General features: G+C 40.1%; 1 protein-coding gene across 3 annotated transcripts in view; it reads right to left on the bottom strand.

The window, feature by feature from the left end:
• The window catches only part of LOC137642537 (1-acyl-sn-glycerol-3-phosphate acyltransferase delta-like), a 171,490-nt gene that overhangs the window by 61,695 nt on the left and 84,733 nt on the right, over nt 1-25,062 (bottom strand). For 2 of the 3 annotated variants that reach the window (XM_068375173.1, XM_068375174.1), the window contains exons 3-4: nt 21,362-21,531; nt 8,759-8,920 (exon numbers count right to left, since the gene is read on the bottom strand). In XM_068375173.1, the coding sequence (XP_068231274.1) occupies nt 8,759-8,920; nt 21,362-21,531 (332 nt within the window). Of the gene's footprint in view, nt 1-8,758; nt 8,921-21,122; nt 21,293-21,361; nt 21,532-25,062 lie in introns of all 3 variants that reach the window. The other variant, XM_068375175.1, reaches the window with a different exon arrangement.

The following is a 25,062-nucleotide window of genomic DNA, read 5'->3' as shown; positions in this document are numbered from 1 at the left end:
ACGGAATGGTGGAGAGGAAGGGCTAAACCAGGTTCCCCCATGATCTCTTAGTGCCTCCTCTGCTGACGGCTGACAGACGCAGTGTCAGCGACTCCCGCTGGAGGGAAGGGGATCGGACGATCCTGAGGAGTAGAGATGATGGGGCCTGCCTGAAAAGAAGGAGAAGAATGTTGCCCAGACCTCTCTGAAGCTTCTTCCTGCTCCTGCACGTGCGCTGCTTTGCGTCTACAGGTGAGAGATCGTGCCGACAATGATCTGGAAGTATGCGCTCCAGAAGACTCGCCAGGTTACCCGTGTTGCGAAACCCGACGGGAATCGCAGACAAAATCGCGCTAGCGCTCGAGCGATGGGAAACCGTTGGTTCGCGCGCGGGCGAACATGGGTGCGCATGTGCATGGGTGAACATGGGTGCGCATGTGCATGGGTGAACATGGGTGCGCATGTGCGTGGGTGAACATGGGTGCGCATGTGCGCGGTCATCAGGGCGAGCGCAGGCGGTCGGGAGACTGATGGCGCGTCTTGGCAAAATGGGTGCGCACGGGCAAACATAGATGCGCGCGGGCGAACATAGATGCGCATGTGGTCGTAAGGGCGAGAGCAGGCGGCCAGGAGACCGATGGCGCGTAAGCGAGCGATGGCTTGTAGGCGGGCGAAGGCGCGTTGGCGAGCGATGGCGCGTTGGCGAGCGATGGCGCGTTGGCAAGCGATGGAGCGTTGGCGAGCGGTGGCGCGTAGCGACCGATCGCATACAGGAGAGTTAGCGCGTGGGCGCGTAGGAAACCTACGACGATTGAAGCGTTGGCGCGTTGAAAACACTTGCGCACAGGCAATGAATCGCGCGGGCACTTAGGAGATCGGTGGTGCGCAAGGAGAGCCCAAGGGTGCCTGTGAGCGCCCGTGCGCTAGCTTAGGTGTCTCCTGGGCGGCGCGGTGTGAAGTGGAAGCGTGCTGGAACTGGAAACGCGCGTGGCGCGAAACTCCAGAAGGGCGCTGCGAATCCAGAAGAACCTGTGAGCGCCTGTGCGCTAGCGTAGGAACTTCTTGAACTGCGCGCGACGAGGCAGGAACCGGGAGATCGTAGGCGCGTACTTGCGTGGCCAGAAGATATAAGCGGCCAGAAGATATCAGCGAGGGTGCAGAACCAGAGAGATCGTCGGCGAGGAGGCGAAGGAATAAACTCCTTGCCTGCGCCCAGATCCGAAGATCATGGGCGCGTGGGCAAACGTTGGCGCGTATTGCGCACATCAGGAAAGGGGCGCAGATGTGCGCTGGCGAGCAGGTGAACGTGGAGTTCAGTGAAGAAATAATCTCCCTGCTTGCGCCCAGATCCGGAGATCGTGGGCGTGAGGGCGAACGTTGGCGCGCATTGCGCACATAAGAAAAGAGCGATCAGATGAGCACCGGAGAGCAGGCGATCGTGGGCGTTCAGGAGACCATAGGTGCACAAGGCGCGTAGCCGCACAGAAGGTCACAGAAGCGTTGGCGATCAGGAGATCTACGGCGAGACTCGGCTACAGGAGATCGCTGGAGTGTTGATTCAGCAGAAGACTGATCCACAGCAGGAGAGCATTTGCGAACTACTGCGCGCGAGCGCGCAGGAGAACGAGATTGCACAGGTAAAAACCTGGCACTAAGGGACTTACTCACATTGTGAGATAAGCCCTTAGCTCCGACGGGACCGGTGCCCGTCGGAAAACGGGGTGGAGTGGCACCCATTGCGCATCTGCGTCCAGGAACGGAGATGGAAGACAAGAAGGTCTGGCAGGTGTCGGAGATCGTGAACGATCTGCCGAAAGGTCTAGCGAAGCAGCTGTAACGGTCTGTTCTCGTCGAGGAGGATCCTCTGCGGCTGAAGATGAAGACGACCACGAACAGGAGCACCATCATCAGTCCTCCGAAGAGGAGTCTCTGTTAGTGAACTCCCCCGAGGGGAAGAGACACTCGAAGGAGAGACCGTTGGACTCAGCTGCCCCCTCGAAGGATGTTCGGAGGGGGAACTGAGCCTTCAGCAACATCAGCAACAACAGCAGGGGAGTCCTCCAAAGAGGAGTCTCTATGAGTGTCCTTCTCGTGAACGAGAGAGGAGAACACTTCGTAGAAGAGACCCCTGCAGCTGCCCAGCCCCTTGAGCGTAGCTGCAAGTGCGACTGCTCAGCACCAAGAGCATAATCGCACGAATTCCATGGTCCGGCCTTGCAACCGCTCAGCCCCTCGAGCATGGTTACAAAAGCGGTCGCTCAGGAATTATTAAGGTAAGAGAAGTTGCCCCCCCTGAAGGGGAAAAAAAAACTCATACCTGAGAAGGGAACCTCCCTCGGAAGGGAAGTTACCCACCCATAGAGGCGAACCTTCTGAGCGTTCTAAATGAACTAAGGAGCTGACAGCTGTCACGGGAGAACTTCTAGTAGAAGGGAACACGCCCATGACAAGGTCGTAGAGGAGGCGGCAACAGCATACTCCCCAGGCCCAAACAGGACAGCTCTGCTTCGTTGGCACATTAGGCAACGAAAAAACTAGATAGTTAACTGTGAAAATAAAATAATTAGTTAACATTTATTCCCCCGGGGGAACTCCGAAGAGAAACCCCAAGGGAAAAGAACATAAGAATTATGCACCAGGAATGCGCCCTCCTCCCCCCACTGACACTCACGGGAAGAGGGGGAAGGCGGAGAACTGTAACAAAAACAGAATTATAACAATTATAATTATGTAATTCATCTAAGAATGTTCACTAATAGTAAGAACGAATGAACCCCGAAGGGAAGCGTTCTACACAGAAGCTGAAAAGTTAACAAATACAATTAGATTTGATTAACAATAATTGAGACAAAATAAACGGAGTAGCAACTCAACCCGCAACGGGAAGGAAGCTACCGTAATACGTATTAGTAATAAAAGGGTGAACGACCTCAAGAGAGAGAGAGAGAGAGACCGTAGTCAAACTAAACTCCCATGTTCCCTATGCTGATAGACCAAGTTCCCCGTACGGAAGGAGGAACAGCGGAGAAACAGATTAATAAATAAAGTCCAGCGATGACGATTCTCCACGGCGCCCGCCGAAGGGAAGACCGAAGGACCAAGGGAGAGATCGCGACCCATGAAATGTCACCGTGGGGCCTGGGACCACACGGAGAAGTTGTCGTACAATTGAGTGGACTTCCTACACACACACACACACACACACAGCACAAACACTGAAAAGGAAACTTACGGTATTTCTATACTCAAATATATACATAAACATAAGAATGTTTACATATATATTAAGTAATTAAGCAAAGACAAAACATTAATGGCTGCCATGCAAGGACGGGACAGAGACGTCTGCTCATCGTCCGAGCCAAAAGTGAAGTGAGGCAGCTCACCAGTGTGTGGGGGGGAGGGGTAGCTAGCTACCCCTCCCCTACCCCCGTGCTAACTAGCGCGGGGGTAGTTTAACCCTCGTTAAAATCTAATGGCTCGTCATTTCAGCTACGCCGAAAGTAATACCCTATGTAAATAGCGTGGTTTGTATTTCGGTTACGGAACAAATATCCATTTATTTTCTTTGACACAAGAAGTATTCTGTCATGTATAATGATAAGGTAAGGTAAAGCACTGGAATTTTATGTATAAAAAAAACTACCTACATTCATTGAAGTAACTATGTTATTCCGAAATATTTCCACGATAGTCGTTGAAAGATATAAAAATACACAACAGTATTAATGGATTTTACGTTATACAGATATATAATGAAAATATCCATTAATTTCCTTTGACACAAAAAGTGTTCTATATTGTATAACTTATAAGGTGTATATACAATAGACAAGACACTGATGACACAAGATAGATAGATATACATACATAGATATATATATATATATATATATATATATATATATATATATATATATATATATATATATATATATATATATATATATATATATATATATATATATATATATATATATATACATATGAGAGAGAGAGAGAGAGAGAGAGAGAGAGAGAGAGAGAGAGAGAGAGAGAGAGAGAGAGAGAGAGAGAGAGAGAGAGAGAGACATGCAAGGATTTTAGATGTCTCAAAGATTTTTTAGTCTGTCCACGGAGACTCCATCTGCTATTTGGTAGAGAGATTTAGTTTTAGCATTTAGTTCTTATGGATCTTGTCTAACTTATTCTGGAACTTGTTTACCGTGATATTGTTTACTACATCTGCTGGAAGTCTGTTCCAAGTATTCATTATTTTGTATGCAAAGAATTTGCCACATTGAATGTTGTTATATCTTTTCAATTCCAATTTGTATCCGTTACCTCTGGACTGATTAGTGCTAAGCGTGAATAGATAATGTAATCTACATTTGTTATTCCTTTAAGAATTTAGAATGCTTCTATTAACTGTCCCTTTAGTCGTCGAGTTTGTAGATCAAATAAGTTCAAACGTTCCATCCTCTGTCTATTCCCAAATTGCTTAAGTGTTGGAACTAGTTTGGTGACCCTAGCTTGTACTGCTCCCAGTCTATCTATATCCTTCTGAATACTTGGAGCCCAGAATTTGACTTTGTTTTCTAGATGGGGTCTTACTAGTGATGTGTACAGCTGTAATACAGTGTCTTTGTATCTGTATTTGAATTCTCTTTATGTAGCCTTTTAGTTTTTGTGCTTTCTTCCAGCTTTTATGCTCTTTGGTGAACTTCAAATCTTTACTGATAATAATACCGGGATCTTCCTCTTGGTCCACACTTTTTATTTCATTAGTCAGCAGTGAGTAATCTGATTGTGGGTTACTATAACCTATGTGGATGACTTCACATTTCCCTCAGTTGAAAGGCATTTGCCATTTTCTGGACAATTCTCCTAGCTTCATTATATTCTCTTTTAAGGGTTCTACGTCTTCTGAGTTTACAGCATTTATGCCTTGTTTAGTATCATCGGCAAATTAGGCCATTCTACTAGTTAATTCAAAATATATGTTGTTAATATAGATCGGAAATAGCAACGGTACAAGGACAGATCCTTGAGGTACTTCGCTTGTAACAGCTGCCCACTCTGAAGCTTCTCCATTGATTACAACTCTCTGTTTTCTGTTTGTTAGCCAATCTTCGATCCATTCAGCTAGCTCGTCAATGATGCCTAGGGCGCTAATTTTGACCATTAATTCTTTATGAGGAACTTTGTCAAAAGCCTTTTGAAACTCTAGGTATATGATGTCTACTGTCCTACTATTGTCATAAATGCTAAACATGCTGTGGAAAAACTCCAAAAGATTTGTCACACGCACACGCACGCATGAACAATACTTACATGAAATACGTAAGACATGATATTTTTTAGAAATGATAGTTTTGAAAAACAATAAAATCAGTAAAAAGACAAATCTTGTGTGTCAACAATTTGCATTACTGGCAGGTTTTTGTCTCGTTGTGAGTGGGACTTGTAGTCATAAGCGGAGAGTCTTTCTCTGTGATTTGAACACTATGGCGACATTGAATATACAAAAAGATAGACCTTATATAACCATGAACAAGGACTAGAATCGCAAGTATTTTGGTTGGTGGTAGGATCAGATATGCTACATCTCCAAGCTGGGGAGGTGTCATGGGAGGGGGGTTGAGTAATGCTTCAGGTAGGGAATATCGTCACTGGTTACAGTGTGTGGTGTGAGTATCGTATGGTGACAAAAAAATGAACTAAAATAGCTCTTACATAATCAGAAATAAAGGCTAGTATCCCCAAGACTTTGCTGGTTGGTTGAAGACAAGAGGAGGGGCTAATATTAAGGAGAAAAGATTTTTTAGTGAAATTTCCCGAGCATGAACTATGTGTGATATACAACCATGTGCTACACTCTTTCGTAGTTTCGTGGCTATGATAATAATGATGATGATGATGACGTATCCCGTCACGATATATATTACCAGGCATGTTTTGACATATACCGATGTCATCGAAACAAAAGGGTTAATGATGGTATTACTAATGTTGTTTTACTTACTTTATCCTTAGAAATTCAAAATGAAATAAGAGCGATTTTATATTGTTTTCCGAAAAAAACACCGGCTAATACAGAAAATATTGTTTTTTTTTTTTACATTTTATCCCCGATCATAATGAACAAACACATTTATAAATGCAAGTGATAATTAATGATATTAAGAGCTTTTAGTAAAGCTTAAGTTATTACACATAATTTGCTTGCTGCATCCCTAGAAATTCCAACATGTCAAAACCGGAAAACCATTTTGTTTGCATTTAGTCAACAATTTCAAATCAATGCTAATGATAGTATAATAATTTTATGGTCTTATGATTATTTTGAACTATCGCAAACAATAATTATGCATTCCATTTTTAAAATATTTTCCTAACTTCAGTTCTAAGTTAGATTAATTCTTAACAACTTGTAACAAAAACAATTATGAAAGCACAAGCAAAAAGAAGAAAATACGAGGTTAGTTTTGAATTAAATGTTACACAAGCAGCCAAGAAATAGAGCAATAATAATGTGTTGCTGCTTGAATGTTCGATGTGACAGAAGATGGTGCGAGATTGGAGAGTGAAAATAATTTGAATCATGGTGATTTTTTAATGAAAAATATATATGTTAAGGGGATCGGCTGCCTAAAATACCGAAAAAATATGAAACATATTCGATTTGCTGAAAAAAATTCTATGGCTTCGTAGAGCATTCAAGAATGTGTGCACGAAGTATTATGCTAAAATTCGCCTTACTTTTCTAGTTATGGCCTGAAATGTAACAATAACTTTATACACAAAAAACACCAGTAGCGCAAATTATTTAGTCTGGTATAGTTTTTGTGATATATGTTACAAAAACTTCCTTTGAAATTAAATATATAATGTCAATAATATCCTAATTGGCACCTTTCTGGTTATAACTAGACAAGACAAAACACCCATCATGAGTCATGAGGCTCAGTTGCCTATAAATCTTCACGTAATAAGGTCGCATTTTTTCATGCTCGCTAGCCTTGACTGAACTCTCTTTTTTTCTGCGGTGTTTTTAGTTTTTCACCATGACTAAAAGGCGCAAGAGTTCACTTCATGCTTCTACAATGCGGAAACGCCAATTTGATATAGCCATCGAAGAAGTAGAACAGAGAATTCAAGAAATGCCATAGAGGGGAATGAAGCGACAACGAGAGAGAGAGGGGCCGCGCAGCAAATGGCGCACGCTAACATCACTGCTGGCCAGAGACCAACCACATCCACCCTTAATCGTCTCTCTATTCGTTCATCACTGCTAAAGGGCAAAGATATTTTAGAAGAAGAATGCAGTGGATCGGAGGCTGATATTATCAACGATAGTGAAAATAAAATGATAATAATAAGTGAAGCAAGACTTGAAAAATTACTTGAATCACAAATACTGAATTGTAGATGCAAAGTAATTCCGAGGATCCATTTGGCAAGGGATGGATTTGAGACACTAATAAAAAAGATATGTCCTAAATGCAGAGGGAAAATTATTTCAGAACCTGCAAAAGGCCCACCGATTTCTACAGAAGGAAGGAAGGCTCCAATTTACAAAACCAAATTTATAATATGTCTTAGGCACAAAGATAATCAATTGATTAATATTTCTATTCATAATACTTTTGCATTAAAGCAATAGACATTAAAAATAAGATTTGAAATACAGTTAATACTAAAAAAAAAAAACATAAAATTAATGGTAACACAGTCTTTTACTTTTTTTTTTATGTACCTAAAACTTTGAAGGCCCGTTTCTCAAAACATAAGTTTTTCACCTTCAAAATGTATCTCCTCCCTTAGTATTGGACCAATCTTAATGTAATTTCATATATAATATAGGGAAACATGGTAGATTAAAAAAAAGCCGGGGATTTTTAATATTTTGAGTTTCTGATTTTTGGCAAATTTTTTCCGGGAAAATTTCATAAAAAAAAAAAATTCATATCTTGAAAAATAATTGAAAAATGAAAAATCCCCGGCTTTAAATCGAAGGTCCATATGTGTTTTATACATGGTTCAAATCTCATCCCTTAAAACCAAAAATCAAAGGAGGAGATGCATTTTGAAAATGGCCATTTTTGGCCGAAAAAAGCTCTGGCGTCACAAAACCTAAGGTCACTGAACAAAAAAAAATTCCCCAAAAGTTCCACACAATATCCTTTAACAAACCCCCTATATATCAACAACCTGTCGTTAAAAAAGTCGGAAACCGGCAGATCCCCTTAACATAATTCGATGTTTACATTTTGTCAGCTGTCATTGTATCGATAAAAGTTGAGTTCATTGCTGATATAGAATATTTCCTTAAACAGGCTATCTATCATGACGTTATGCCAATAATATGAAAAGATGGTTTGGTTACCTTTATTATCAGTTATGGTACCAAGGCTTAGGCTAGCTTACCAATAAACACCATTTGGAATTCAAGGTGTGATTTCCATATCGGATGTATAAAATGACTCCAAAATTTCAGGGTGAATCTTAGAATTTAATCCTTCTTATACGTGAAAATATACGGTAAGTCTCAGCATCTTTCATTTTGGAACCGTACAGTACGTAGACACAAATTTGGCAAATTGCATGTAAAATATAACTTGGATTAGAAAGTGGACAAAAATTAAATAATTATGACTATATATTTTTGAAGGAAGAATTAATAAAAACCTTTTACAGAAGTGAAAAATAAAAATTAAAAAAAAAAGGATAATGAATTGATGCATATAATGAAAAGTACATCTGGCATAAAAAAAATACAGGAATAGTCATCACTTACCCACACCGGATATGGGTAGTCGAAAAACTCTTGAACCTGGGATTCCATTATCGTTTTATCCTCTTGCCAGTTACGCTTAAGGAAGATGATATCTGAGAACCTCCAAGCCCAGCCAATTGTGGGTACATATTTCATCATGTTTTTCACAAACACTTTGGCACTCTGAAACAAATAAATGCTCATAAAATAAGTACAAACATGAAGCGATAAGAATAAAATATCAAAGCATTCTGATAACACAAAATCATACGTATATACTGCATTTATAAAAAAAAAATAAGACCTTACAACAAGATTTTAATTTCTTAAATAAATAACTGAAATAAAAGTGAGCAATGAAACAAGGAAACTGAAAATAAAAGAAAAAAGATAGCAGTAAAGACAGATTTCTCTGAGGTATCATATAGGTGGTGGGCCATATTGACAAAAATTGGTTACACTAGTATTTTGATGAGTATACAGTAGTCATCATCCTAGAGTACTATAAATCATTATCTCAAATAGGAAACAGTGATTGCCTAGTGTATATATTCGTCAATCAAAGACTATCTAATAAGTTATGCAAAGAATTAATGTGTAAAATATATAGGATATTTAAAGATACGTGTGGCTTTGTGAAAAGAGCAGCAGCAGCACACAATACAAAATAGAAAAATCTTACAAAAAAAAAGAATGAAGAAAAATTCGCTCCATACCGAGAAAGCTCTTATGAAGGAAAACTTCTGTGACTATAAATTTTAAAATAATTTGTATTTTTCGTAGCTATTCAAACCCTCATCATTTAATTAGGTTATTTCCAACACAGCCTGTTATGACCAGTTGAAGAATTATCAATGGGATGTTAACCTGGTACAGTTGCATCACCCACCATCTTCGATGGCCAGTGTGTCGGTGCTCGTGGCTAGGAATATTTCTGGTCATGACTTGTGGGGTGACAGAGGAGGGAAATATTACTTGAATGACTCGAGTTTGTATTGCTAGGAAAAATAAAAATCCTTTCAAAACTTGTAGTTTATTCCAACATGAATACAAACTATCATCATTTAATTGGGAGTCTTCCTTAGGAGGGAGGAAGTTCCCAAAGTGAACAGGATATCTGTCTGACCCTTAATTTAAAATCAGAATTGGTCCTCGTAAGAAGCAGGTCCATGGCTTTCTAGCTTCTCGTGCCTCATAGATAAGCAAATGTGTCACAGCCTGACGAGAAAGGTTTTAACTATCTAGAACAGCCAGATGTACATGATTGAAGGATTTTTTAAAAACAAAACATCATTACCCATAATGGCGAGCTTGCTTGCATTAAGTGTCCAATCAGTTGAGATACTCCCAAGAGAGGGAGAACAGAAAATGCGGCAAAGCTCAGGCATTCAACTTTCAAACCAAAAAACACAAGAGGTAATTGATAATGCAACACTAAGCCATGTCTTGCAGGAGCTTGAGTTTTACATTAATTGTTGGGCTGCCACAACAGGGCCTAGAGAATGTGTCTAGGGACCGGGGGGTGCAATCGTTTAAGTAGTGGGCTGTGAAGGTAGTCTGTTTATAAGAATATCATGTGCCCAGTAGACGCTTCTGAAGATTTGTATACTTTCATGATTGTCTCATACCCAGAAATAAATTGTGTTCTTGGTCACTTTTTCTTTCATCCAATACTCATGGACTACTCTTACATGACATAGTTACAAACTGTCCCCATTGAGGATATGGAGGAGTCAAACAGATAGTCATTAACAGACAGATCTTTCCATCACTTTGAGTGTGACACAAGATATGAGAGACTATGGAATGCACAAGCTTGAGGAAGCTATTGCATGAATGAATGATTTGAAGTTCTCTGGCATCCTTGAGGAGGAAAACAGTTTTCAGTGTGAGGTCTCTTTAGGGACCTTAGGACCTTGATCACACTACAAATAGGGGGTTTGATTTCCAATGGTGATCAAGTTTGTTCAAAACTTTTTATCAAAGCTGAGAGCTCCCACAAGGAGGAGAGGTTAGTTCCTTTAGTTTAACAACATGCCATAAGGCTAAGCAATAGCCTTTCACCGCAGAGACAAAGAGAAGTTTCTGCTCCACTAGGAAGAGTAAAAAAAAAAAAAGTCCATAATCAGGGGAACTGTGGCCTTGAGTGGAGTAGTACTTAGTCTATGACACCAACTACAGAAGAGGGACCACTTTGTCTGACAGACAGCTGCTGAAGAGTTCCAGGTTATCTTGAAAGTTCCTTTGCAGTCATTATAAAAAATCCTTCTTTCAGAGGAGTTGCTAATGTCACACTGTGGTCTCGTGACATTTAGATTTTGTTTAGGACCTGACGGATAAGGCAGAAAAGGAAAGGCGTAAATGTCCATTTCATTCCAGGAGAGTTGGAATACATCTTCAATTACTGCTGCTAGTCCGAACTGGAGAACAACACATTGTTACAGTAGTGTGGTTCAGGAGAGTGGCAAACATATCTATGATTGGAGAACCCCAAAAAATCAGGAGTTCTTTGCCATTTGGAGGATTCAAAGACTATTCTGAACCAACCATTGTCCCTAGTTAGCTCAGATTGCCTGCAATTACATTCCTTTTCCCAGGGATGAAGTGGGCTGTGAGGCAAACAATGTTCACTTGCTTCCAATGTTGCATGGTGAGACACAGAGCCTCCTTGCTTGTTGACAAATGTCACTAATACAGTTATGCCGTTCCTCATTAACACTAGTAACCTTTGCAGTCTCTGAAGTGGAATAACACTAGATACACCACTTTTAGGTTTAGAAAGTTCAAGTGAAACAACTTATTTTCCTGTGTCCACGTCCCAGACACATGTTCTGTTACGTCCCAGACACATGTTCTGTTTGCAGGTGGGCTCCCTATCGCTGGTGAGAAGCAGCCAAGAACAGAAAGAAATACAGAGAATGAACCTGAAGTGGTGAACAGATTAGCAGGTTCTCCTCCTTGATCCACCAAGCGTGATCTAGTCTGCCATCTCGAGGAAGTCTCAAGAGAGCAGACAAAGGTTCGGCTGACTGAGACCACTGCGCCTTCAGTGGCCACTGAATGAAACTTAAGTGCATTCTTCGAAAGGCATGAGTTTCTCCAGATAGGCCAAATGTCCAAGAAGCTTCTGCCAGCCCCTTGGGGGTAAATCCTTTTCGAGGAATGGTGCTGCAACCTGCTGGAACCGTAGGATTCCTGTCTTAAGATGGAAACATTCCGGCTCGGGACGAGTCTACCCATACCAAGACACCGTACAGCATTGGGGACCAAAATTCGATTTCTCCAGATTCTGCCAAACCTCAAAAAGTTGCAGCATTTGAGAAAAAGCTCCCTATGGTGAATTAGCAGGGCTCTTGACTATAACAGTGACAGCCAGTCATTAGGTAGCACAGATGCCTGAATTCTATGGCATGCACCAGAGTGGAGAGACGTGAAGACCTATGGAGCGGTTGACAGGCTGAAACAAAGCAAAAGAAACTGGAATATCCTTCCTCAAAAGGTGAAATGCAGGTTCTTCCTTATACTCGGGTGGACTGAGATCTAGAAGTAAGCGTCCTGGAGGCCCACGGACAACAGCAAGTCCTGTCGAATGGCCTGGCTGACCGTGTATGGTGTTTCCATCTTGAAACATGTTTAAAGAATGAAACTGTTCAAGTGGGAAAGAAAGTCAATGACAAGTCTCCAACATCTGTCAGTTTCTCCATCAGGAAGATGTTGCTATAGAAACCTCGGAACTGTCACAAACTTCTTCAATAGCATTTTTCTCCAACATCGTCAGCAAAAGTAGGTCTACCTGAGTAAGAAATTCTGGAGAATCATCAATGACAATTAAAGGTCTAAATTCTGTAGGGACTGGTTCCTGCTTAGAAATTGTCCTGGGATTTTCAAATTTCTAAGGAACGCCTTTAATCTCTTGTCAAATTTTCAGCGTGTAAGCTGAGGAGATTGATGGTGAACGTGAAAATTCAAAGTTAGATGCATCACAAACAGGTGAAATAGGATCATAAAATTATTGAGGGGGATGGGGAGGCTTAACCCTTTATTTCAACTGATGAACAAGAAAAATCAATTTTGTGTAATTTTAATCTCCCTGAAAACTATCAGGTTTCTCAGAGCTAGAAACCCAGGGATCAGGTCTGTATTTATGGATGACTACAAGTGTTGGAGGAGAGCTAAGTCTTGAAAGCTTAGGTGGTAAAGGTGTCTGATGCTGGGCAACAGGATGAGCAACTTGAGGGAACGAGGGAAAAGGATCCGCTTACCATTTTCTACCCCTAGAGGCACTAGCCTTACCTGTAAAACAGAAGAATCTTTTCTTTAATCTGAATACTGAGACCGATGATGCACTGAAGGACAATTGCCATCCTCCGAAAGGAATATTGGAGGAGAATATGATGTTCTAGGTAAAGGAGAACCAGAAGAACAATAAGTTACGGGCAAACAGCAGTTGAGTGGGTGGCGGTGCGTTCAGATGGCACACCGGCTGCAGGATGCGTCACACACTCTGGGTGGGCGTAAGCTTGTGAACACATCTCCAAGGCTTTGTAGGCGAGTTTTATGCGGGACTGTTTGTAGGATTATAGACGCGTTGAAAAGCCATTGACAGCTCCCAAAAGATGCGGAGCTTTCTGCAAAAAAGGACTTTTTAAGGGAGGAATACTTGACCCTTTTTCCTATTAGAAGATGGGCCTAAAGGACCCCGAAGGGTAACATCGAAGTCTGATCATGTCGTAGGCTTAGGTTTTAAGTACATACCAGTTGACTGTGATTTTGGAGTACGGGGAGAATAATGGCGTACGGCTGAAGGATGACAAGGTGTATGCATTGGTATCCCCTGGGAGATTTGCATGTCACTCGCACAGGGGAAGCTTTTGAAATGTAACCAGAAAAATCTCCTTGGTTTCCTACATCGGAGATAAGCAGCTGCTCATAAGAGCTAAGCACACTCATAGGTGATGGTGAACAAGAGTGAATATTAAATTTAGCAGAAAACTGATGAATGTTGGCTTGCACATTATCCATAGCTGTGATAAAAGGCAGAACCTAAACAATCTGCCTCACTAAGGAGGGCAGGAGAAACTTTGTCAACAAACATGTTATCAAAACTTTAATCGTCATACTTTGTTATCAAATCTCCGGGAGACTGAAATGAAGGGTCAGGCAAGGGAAGATCTGGACTCGAAAAGGAAGGCATGAGCTTATTCTCCTTCAAGGCCAAAGCAGTTGGAGGAAAAAGATCACCTTCTTCCACTGAACTTCTCCCATTAGGAGGATGACCACTCCTACACAAATCACATGGGGAATCTAATCCATAGAGCACCTATGTCCTCTGCATAAAGGCAAAATGATATGAGGATTAACGTCGATGCTGCTCATAGGATGCCCTTCAACACCCGGCCAGTAAGCATGGACACTTGCTTCACACTCGTACTAGAGAAGATAAAGAATAAAAGTGGCGAAGAGAAGGTCAGTAATATACGACTGTTCACAGTGGCGACCAGAAGCTAAGTGGGAGCCCAGCCACGAGCACCAACGTACCACCACTCATAGGGGGTGGGTGATGCAACCGTACCAGGTTACCTTACCAGACCATCGATACTTCTTCAACTGGTCGTAACAGGCTGGGCCAGAACTAACGCAATTAAATGATGAAGTTTTGTAGCCACATAGGAACAAATGTAATTATAAATAAAAAAAAAAAAAGCAGCCTATTAGCTATGACACCCGCTATAGCAAAGGACATCTTCTCACAATTCCAATTCCAAGGTTAAAAAAGTCAAATATGATACAATTTAAAAATGTGTTTTAAACATAAATTATGAGATAGGTTTGACATTCAATTAATTCTGATAAAAGTGACAAAGCTTACAGAAAAAGCAGAGATCACTTGCTTGAAGACAATGAGGAGTCAAAATCATCACCCTATACCATATTCAAAACTTTCTACCTTCACTCACAATTTACATTCTTCACAATTCCGTGAGTCTTTTATTTAATTAAATCTTATTCCTACAAGATTTTAATAACCTTTAATCAAAATAGAAGTTTCCATATAGACTATGATAATATTTGTCAAGTTTTTAATAATTAAAACAATATTTACAGGGCATGAGCATACAAAAAAAAATAAAAAAATGTAGGTATACTGATCAAGTTCAACCAAAAAGATCCTGTAGTGTATATTTTCAAATGATTTTAAGTAACTGAAAAGCAATACCTTAATCACGCTATAATCTAACCTTATATCTGTGCTTTCCCGTTAATCAACATTTTTTTTTTTTTTCTAAGTACTCCCCATAGAGAGAATTACCCAAGAGTGTGTCTTGCATGTGATACTAAAGATTGTACTAAATATTCTCTCCAATGTCTTTATCCCAACTTGCATTGTTTCCTGTTTTATTTTCTTCCCTTATAACTACGTCGCAACAAACCCTAAACCTGCATTCTTTTCTCATCGTCGAAGATGTAAACAAGCTTAACCCTGTGTGATCGCACTAATTTTAAGAATATATGAAGAACGCATATTTAGTTTTTTTCTTCCTCTGTGGCTTAATTAACAAATACAGTATAAGCATACTAGGATAGCGCTGGCAACTGAGTAATTGCGCTTGTTTCTTGCCCTCCAAATATAAGTTTGTTATTTTCCACATGTAATTTTGTAAGTAAATTTATTGTCCTAGATATTTTCTCTTAGTAATAATAAAAGGAGATTGTAGATTTCTGGCACCATTTTGTTAACTTCATTCCATTATGAACAAATTCCAATTATTACACTGTTATGAAATACGAAGGAAGGTTAACTTCGGACATCTACATCTCGACTAGGCTCACATAACCCCACTGGAGGCTGTCTAGTTGGGTTAAGAGTGAATATCATTACTTTTAATTGTACCACAATCAGTTAATACCATGTTAGGTGAATCACAACCGAGTGTTTATTAACCTACAACTTGGTAAGCTTAATATCGAGCCGAGATTAGTCTACTTACTCAACTGTATCAGAGGTTCTTTAAAACCTATCTCTTAGACAATATTCTCACATACATGATTGTATTGGAGTACTGTACTGGATATTTGGATGGGGGAGATGTTTCCGTCCTCCTACAATTGGGTATATGACCATGAGATGAAGCAGCTGCCAGGTCAGTCAGCTATTCTTGTAGGTACTACAGTTATATTTCAATAGTTATCTGATATGGGTATTAGAGGGAGAGTAAAGAGATAAATAGAATCTCATGTTATGTAAATCTCTTCCTATTTTAATACTGGATAGACTCACTTTAGTAGTTGTACCTAACCTATAGCTTGGTAAACTATGAGGTTATATTAGAATTGATCAAAGATGATCATCGCCTCTAGAGTGTACATCTTAGATAAGTGGGTGTTTGTGTTGAACACATCTCTCTTATTTTGGAGGTCATCATTGGAAAGGTTGGGAGATTTCCCAACTTCTTCTGAGCAAGTCAATAATATTTTTTTTTCTTTTTAAACATTTCTATTACACAGGATTGTCATAAAACCTAGATGCATCCGGGTTGGATGTGAAAACATAGCTCACCCAAAATGGGGTTACAGGGGTTGTTAGGATCATTGTGATTGTTCTGTTTGGAGCAAGGCTTGAGATGCTGAAAATTGTTTAATTTCTTTGGAGTGGATCAATCAAAGCCTGAGACAAAACCCCTAAAAGCCAAGACCAACTTCCTCCTTTGTATGTGGGTAGTAGGTTGGCCAGGGCACCAACCACCCAATGAGATACTACCGCTAGAGAGTTATGGGGTCCTTTGACTGGCCAGACAGTACTACAGTGGATCCTTCTCTCTGGTTACGGTTCATTTTCCCTTTGCCTACACATACACCAAATAGTCTGGCCTATTCTTTACACATTCTCATCTGTCCTCATACACCTGTCAACACTGAGATTACCAAACATTTTTTTTCTCTCTCAAGGGGTTAAGTCCATCCATATACCAAAGGCACTTCCCCCAATTTTGGGGGGTAGCCGACATCAACAAGAACAAAATAAAAAAGGGGACCTCTACTCTCTATGTTCCTCCAGCCTAACCAGGGACTCAGCCGAGTTCAGCTGGTACTGCTAGGGTGCCACAGCCCAACCTCCCACATTTCCACCACAGATGAAGCTTCATACTGCTGAATCCCCTACTGCTGCTACCTCCGCGGTCATCTAAGGCACCGGAGGAAGCAGCAGGGCCTACCGGAACTGCGTCACAATCGCTCGCCATTCATTCCTATTTCTAGCACGCTCTCTTGCCTCTCTCACATCTATCCTCCTATCACCCAGAGCTTTCTTCACACCATCCATCCACCCAAACCTTGGCCTTCCTCTTGTACTTCTCCCATCAACTCTTGCATTCATCACCTTCTTTAGCAGACAGCCATTCTCCATTCTCTCAACATGGCCAAACCACCTCAACACATTCATATCCACTCTAGCCGCTAACTCATTTCTTACACCCGTTCTCACCCTCACCACCTCGTTCCAGACCCTATCTACTCGAGATACACCAGCCATACTCCTCAGACACTTCATCTCAAACACATTCAATTTCTGTCTCTCCATCACTTTCATTCCCCACAACTCCGATCCATATATCACAGTTGGTACAATCACTTTCTCATATAGAACTCTCTTTACATTCATGCCCAACCCTCTATTTTTTACTACTCCCTTAACTGCCCCCAACACTTTGCAACCTTCATTGACTCTCTGACGTACATCTGCTTCCACTCCACCATTTGCTGCAACAACAGACCCCAAGTACTTAAACTGATCCACCTCCTCAAGTAACTCTCCCTTCAACATGACATTCAACCTTACACCACCTTCCCTTCTCGTACATCTCATAACCTTACTCTTACCCACATTAACTCTCAACTTCCTTCTCTCACACACCCTTCCAAATTCTGTCACTAGTCGGTCAAGCTTCTCTTCTGTGTCTGCTACCAGTACAGTATCATCCGCAAACAACAACTGATTTACCTCCCATTCATGATCATTCTCGTCTACCAGTTTTAATCCTCGTCCAAGCACTCGAGCATTCACCTCTCTCACCACTCCATCAACATACAAGTTAAACAACCACGGCAACATCACACATCCCTGTCTCAGCCCCACTCTCACCGGAAACCAATCGCTCACTTCATTTCCTATTCTAACACATGCTTTACTACCTTTGTAGAAACTTTTCACTGCTTGCAACAACCTTCCACCAACTCCATATAACCTCATCACATTCCACATTGCTTCCCTATCAACTCTATCATATGCTTTCTCCAGATCCATAAACGCAACATACACCTCCTTACCTTTTGCTAAATATTTCTCGCATATCTGCCTAACTGTAAAAATCTAATTCATACAACCCCTACCTCTTCTAAAACCCCCCTGTACTTCCCAGATTGCATTCTCTGTTTTATCCTTAATCCTATTAATCAGTACTCTACCATACACTTTTCCAACTACACTCAACAAACTAATACCTCTTGAATTACAACACTCATGCACATCTCCCTTACCCTTATATAGTGGTACAATACATGCACAGACCCAATCTACTGGTACCATTGACAACACAAAACACACATTAAACAATCTCACCAACCATTCAATTACAGTCACACCCCCTTCCTTCAACATCTCAGCTTTCACACCATCCATACCAGATGCTTTTCCTACTCTCGTTTCATCTAGTGCTCTCCTCACTTCCTCTATTGTAATCTCTCTCTCATTCTCATCTCCCATCACTGCCACCTCAACACCTGGAACAGCAATAATCTCTGCCTCCCTATCATCCTCAACATTCAGCAAACTTTCAAAATATTCCGCCCACCTTTTCCTTGCCTCCTCTCCTTTTAACAACCTTCCATTTCCATCTTTCACTGTCTCTTCAATTCTTGTGCCGGTCTTTCTTACTCTCTTCACTTCTTTCCAAAACTTCTTCTTATTCTCTTCATATGACTGACCCAGTCCCTGACCCCACCTCAGGTCAGCTGCCCTCTTTGCCTCACGTACCTTGCGCTTTACTTCCACCTTTTTCTCTCTATATTTTTCATACTTCTCTATACTATTACTCTGCAGCCATTCTTCAAAAGCCCTCTTTTTCTCTTCCACTTTTACCTTCACTCCTTCATTCCACCATTCACTGCCCTTCCTCATGCTGCCTCCAACAACCTTCTTGCCACATACATCACTTGCAATCCCAACAAAATTTTCTTTTGCTAACTTCCACTTCTCCTCTAAATTACCAGTTTCTCTTACTCTCACCTCGTCATATGCCATTTTCAACCTTTCCTGATATTTACTTTTTACCCCAGGTTTTATTAGCTCTTCAACCCTCACTAGCTCCCTTTTACATCCACCTACTCTATTCCCCCACTCTTTTGCTACAACCAATTTTCCTTCCACCAAAAAATGATCAGACATACCGTTAGCCATACCCCTAAACACGTGCACGTCTTTCAATCTTCCAAACATTCTTTTAGTTAAGTACTGCACTGTAATCGGTCAGTGGCTACTTTCCTCTTGGTAAGGGTAAAAGGGACTCTTTAGCTATGGTAAGCAGCTCTTCTAGGAGAAGGACACTCCGAAATCAAACCATTGTTCTCAAGTCTTGGGTAGTGCCATAACCTCTGTACCATGGTCTTTCACTGCCTTGGGTTAGAGTTCTCTTGCTTGAGGGTACACTCGGGCACACTGTTCTCTTTTGTTTCTCCTGCTCTTGTTTTGTTAAAGTTTTTATAGTTTATATAAGAAATATTTATTTTAATATTGTTGCTGTACTTAAAACAATTAATTTTTTTCCCCTTGTTTCCTTTCCTCACTGGGCTGTTTTCCCTGTTGGAGCCCCTGGGCTTATAGCATCCTGCTTTTCCAACTAAGGTTGCAGCTTAGCAAATAATAATAATAATAATAATAATAAAAGGATTATAAGATTGCAGGGTCTGCTGAATATTTCCCCAGCAAGGATCTCAGAGATCTCATTAGTCTTGATATCCCAATTTCAGCAGTTAGGGGTTTCATAAATGGGGCCCTAGTGGCCCAAGGCCCTATCCATGTTGTTGACTATCTTATCTGAGGATGAACTCGACTCTAAAGCATTACAATAGGAGTAATTTTTCTAGTTTCAAAACATTCTGATAATTAATATGTAGAAACTGTTTTTCTGCCTCTTTATGAGTGGATTAAGGTGCTTGTAATACTCAATCGATCACAAAGTAAATGCCAGGAGAGTTTACAAGGTAAATCAACATTAATTTGGCTACTCAAAAAACACATCTCCAAAATCTGCTCATACAAAATTTACATCAACCTCATTAACTTCAGAGCTATAAAGTTAAGAGTACACTAAATGTGTGACTTTAACTCCCCATTTAAACTTCTAGGCAACTTTAACTGATCATAGGAAATGAAGCATCATCACTTTTTATGTCATTTTCTATACAAATAAACATAGCTCAGTGCTCTATTCCTTTGTCTTGTGCCTACATGGTGTAATCTTGGTAAATTATTTGTGAACAATAGATCAAAGGCTATGTTGTCATTCTATAAGTAATATGCATTATCAAAATATAGGACAAACCTTAAGTATCATTAGCCATACAAAACTTTAAATCTGTTTACAAAAGGAATGCTGGAAGGAGTGTGGCAAGGCTGTGACTAAACATTATCCAACCAACAAATTATGACAAAACATTCAAGTGCACACACTACGATTCTCAAGATCAGATGCTTATCATTAAAAATAAGCAACTTCTACAAAAAAGTTCTATCGTTTCTGTAATTGATAAAGCTTTTAAATTAAATTAAAAGGTAAAATAATAAAAGGAACTGGAATTAGCATTTGAAAAGATTACACAGTAACTCAAAACATTGTTTTTTAGACTTAAGATCTTAACAAATGCTGAATAACAGGAATACATTTGAAAGTGAATGAGAATGGTATGTAATTGCCTAAAGTACCTTGAGTGGTCAGTCCAAAAAAGGATTCTGACACTAAAGAATAGGATAGACACCCACAAATTTTCATTGAAGTGACGCCCCACTTGCAGACTTGAAACATTTGTGTACAACAGCTACAAGTCTGAATTGTGGACATAATCTAAATCATACTATATACATAACTGCATATTAAAGCAAACAAATCTAATAACATGTACTATACAGTACTTTTAAACTTCAAAGGGAAAAATTTCCCACATAATTCCCAATTATAAACCTAAACTTCCATGTTTGGAGGCAAGATGGGAATGAAGAGCAAGAAATAAAAAAGAATGAAGAGGGAGAGCAAGAATAAAATGATGTAGTGGATGAAGAAAAGAAATGGAAAGTGAAAAACAAATAAGAAGATGAAGAGAATGAAAAACTTACCCCAAGCATTTGTGACCGATCAGCAACAATCCACCCCATTAACCAATCCACCTCATATGTGTGATTCATTATAAGTAAGGCATGTTCTTTACCCTTGTATTTATAGCTTTCATCTGAAGCATACACTTTGAGGTCTGTGTCTGACCACCATTCTGCCAGAAACAAAATTTCTGAAAAACAAAAAGAAACTAAAGAAGGATAAAGAGAAAAACTGAATAAAACGGAGACAAGAGACTTACCCCTAAAGTTTGCGATCGATCAGCAACAATCCACCCCATTAACCAATCCACCTCAAAAGTGTGATTCATTATGATTAAGGCATGCTCTTTGCCCCAATTTTTAAAGCTTTCATCTGAAGCAAAAACTCTGATGTCTGTTTCCGACCACCATTCTGCTAGAAACAGAATTTCTGAAAAACACAAGAAGATGAAATATAGACATGGCACAATCACAAACAGCAATAGGATAAAGTTTTTCATGCAAAAGCAGTTCATGTCAGGGGCCTGTCAAATGACAAAAGGATTTTTTTATATAAACATCCCAACTAATATACAGTGCTTACAAAAATCACTAAATATCTGTAAAGCTCAAGACAGGCATTTCCATCCAGATAATACTTCTACCCAAAACATTCAAGGCCGATTAACGATTTCTCATGACCTAAGTAAAGCACTGCCATGAAAGACAAAAAAAATATGCAGTCAATGTAACATTCACAAACCTACATTAAAAAATGTATTATGATGAACAAAGGTATAAAACAGGAGATAAATGTGTGATATTCTTAAGCATCAGAAGTTTAAAAGGTTAGTAGCAATAGTGATTTCACCACAAGCAACATTACAAACTCTTAAAATGTTCCAGAATTTCTTTTACCATAATGCAACCAACCAATATAACACTAACTCCACAACTGATCACACAAAACTAAATCCTTACTAAATATTACCGTTTTACCTAAAGTTCAATAAAGTTCATTTTTTACATCAACGCATAGGCTGAAATATACAGAAGTTGTCAATAAAACTTTGGTGCTGAATTGGTCATCTTACAGGAAGATAACCTTTATATCCTGAATTGAAGCTTCATAACATTACATGAGGAAAATATTTACATCCTGAACTGTTGCTTTCATAGACGTTCTTCTAAAAAACAAAGTGAAGAATAAAAAAATAATTCTTAGATCAGCTTCCTTAAAGTCATCTGCATAACAAATGTCTCTGCACTATCACCTTCCCCTCTGCCTAACTTGCTTTCTCATGTCAACCAATATAATTTAATTGGTCATGGAATAAGATGGAACATTCAAAAACAAAAATATAAAATTCCTCAGCTCTAATACAACCTGATAATCTAGGTGCTGGCACAGCCAGCCTAAGACCGTAATTATAAAACATGTGACTACTGGGTGGTGGCTGCCAGAATCTCAATAATTCTTCATTGGCTGTTTCCAACTTTTTCCAGAATCTTACCCCACAAAAGCACAAAGATTTGTATTTGCATGGGAAAAAAACTATTCATGCCAAGCTATCTTCTTTTTAGTACTTAAAAAAAACTATGTTAAATTTTAAGATTATGTAATACTTTTATTTTTCAATGCAATTAATAAATGTGTTGTGCCATGGAATCTGCACACACACACAACTACTTAACACAGAAGTGTGATGGCTATCTTAAGGGTGGGTGCTTTTGGGGTTTCATGAACTAAGGGAGAAGCTCCTTATCTTTTTTACATAAGATGAGTCCGAGTTGGCTGACCTGCTCAGTAAAGAAACCTGGTGTAATGAAGGTCCATTCCTGGCTGATATATTGCAAGCCTTGAACACACTTACTAAGAATATCCAGGGAAGGAATGCAAATATTCTAACATGTACAGAGAAAGTTAGCTCTTTTAAGGTTACTAGATGGAATAAAAAAATAATAAAAAGGAGAAACTTGAAATATCACAAATTTTAAGTAATTTGTATTTTTCCTAACATACTTACCGAGAACTACTTTCTTAGGAGGCACCTGGAATCTCCTCACAACCGACCAGAGTTTTGTGTAGTTTACCCTACTTCCGTTTTCTATGAGGACTAACCCAGTCGTAAGGAGAACGTGCCCTGAGGCTAGTCCCGAGCCAGGTCGCGTGTTAGCTTGGGTTTCGCTCCTCAATAAGTTCCTGGATGGTACAAATTGTCTTAAGGGTAAGTAAGGCACTCGGAGAAGGAAGGGAGGGCCATTACCCGAAAGTAGTTCTCGGTAAGTGTTAGGAAAAATACAAATTACTTAAAATTTGTGATTTGTTCCAACACAGAGGCTTACCTCGAACTACTTTCTTAGGAGACTTACACTTTAGGAGGTAGGAGTGTCTTCCTGAACTCTAGACCAAGCTAATCGGGCGTCCAGGAACCTAGGTGGGAAACTAGGTTCTAAGATATCCGGAAAACGAAAAATAGGGAAAAACTACACAAAGCTCATATTAGTGTCTAAGTACTTACCCTTTCAAAAATTCCATGATGCTGAGTCCTGTGGCGAAGTTGTGAAGACGTGTCTTTTGCGGGTTGTATCTGGGGCTATCTCCGAGTAGGGAAAGGAAAAAGGGACAAGAGTGAAAGGGAACGAACCTGTGTCTCTTGGTCTTGCTACCCACGATTGTATCTGGGGCTTCACCGTTAAATCGCTTGGAGCGCGGAGATGACTGTCTCAATAGAGAAAACCGTCTAAAGATTTTCTCTAGCAATCCTTGAGGTAATGCGCTGTGAAGGTCGACTGGTTCGACCAGGTGCCTGCTCTAAGGATCTGGGCCACCGCCATGTTCCTCTCAAAAGCCAGAGATGTACTTAGACCCCTAATGTCATGGGGCCTGGGATTACTTGTCAGGGGAAGACCCACATTGCTATAGGCCCTGATAATCACCTGTCTTAGCCAAAAGGAGATGGTATTCTTAGATACCTGCTTCTTCGTTGCACCCGTAGAGACAAAAAGATTTTTGATACCAGGGCGGAGGTGAGCCGTCCTCTCAAGGTATTTCCTCACGGCTCGGACGGGGCACAGCTTCAAATCTTCTGGATTCCCTGTCCGAGGAATAGCCGGCATTGAGAAGCCCTCGAACTTAGGGTCACAGACCGTTTCGTTTGGGTAAGAGACCCGTTTGTATGGAGTGCATGCAAGTCAGCAGTATTAACTATGGCCAAAGAGGATGAGCTGAAGGACATCAGAAATGACAGACTTGAAACTAATGCACCTATCGAGAGATAAAACTTCCATTCTGGTTGTCCTCCTCATTACAAGAAGGTAATTGACGTACTATACTTCTTCCCTTCTCAACATTGTATCTGTGTGAGACTGGCTTCTCTGGTACGAACACAATGAAATGCATGATCAGATTATGGCTTCAGACCCTGGAGGAGGGCCTGAGGGCAACATATCATCAGGTTAACTATTCAGCCTCGGATGAGTATCGAGACACCACCAGGTATTGGTTTTCCAATGATATTTTTATGTAAGTGAAGGTTTTCTTGTTTTTAGTTCCTTTTTTATTGAACAACAATTTATATATCAAAGTTTCATATTATTTCTTAATGAATGACAGCTTTTTCAATGACATCTTGTTTCAGTGGAATAACAAGAAATATGCACAAACCTTTCAAATTCTGTTGTAAACTATGAACAACAAAATACTTTTAGAAATAAAAAAAAATTTGATTTTTAACCAATAGATACATTCTTATCATTCCCATTCTTTTAAAAATTTAAATAATGAAATCTTCTCTTGAAATACTGATGGTGTACCTCAAACATTTTATTGACTAACTCACTGTACAGCGAGATGAGAAAAAGGTTGAAAAATCACTGTGTTACCAATTAAAATGATATACAGTAGTGGTTCCTCCAGATATAACAGAACCATTATAACAGGGTCCTATCTTCATATATATTTTTTCCTCTTAGTGCCTTG

This window comes from Palaemon carinicauda, chromosome 6 (assembly GCF_036898095.1).
Source record: "Palaemon carinicauda isolate YSFRI2023 chromosome 6, ASM3689809v2, whole genome shotgun sequence".
NCBI lineage: Eukaryota > Metazoa > Arthropoda > Malacostraca > Decapoda > Palaemonidae > Palaemon > Palaemon carinicauda.
The sequence above is the reverse complement of the archived record's forward strand: the minus strand, read 5'-3'. Positions and strand labels throughout refer to the sequence as shown.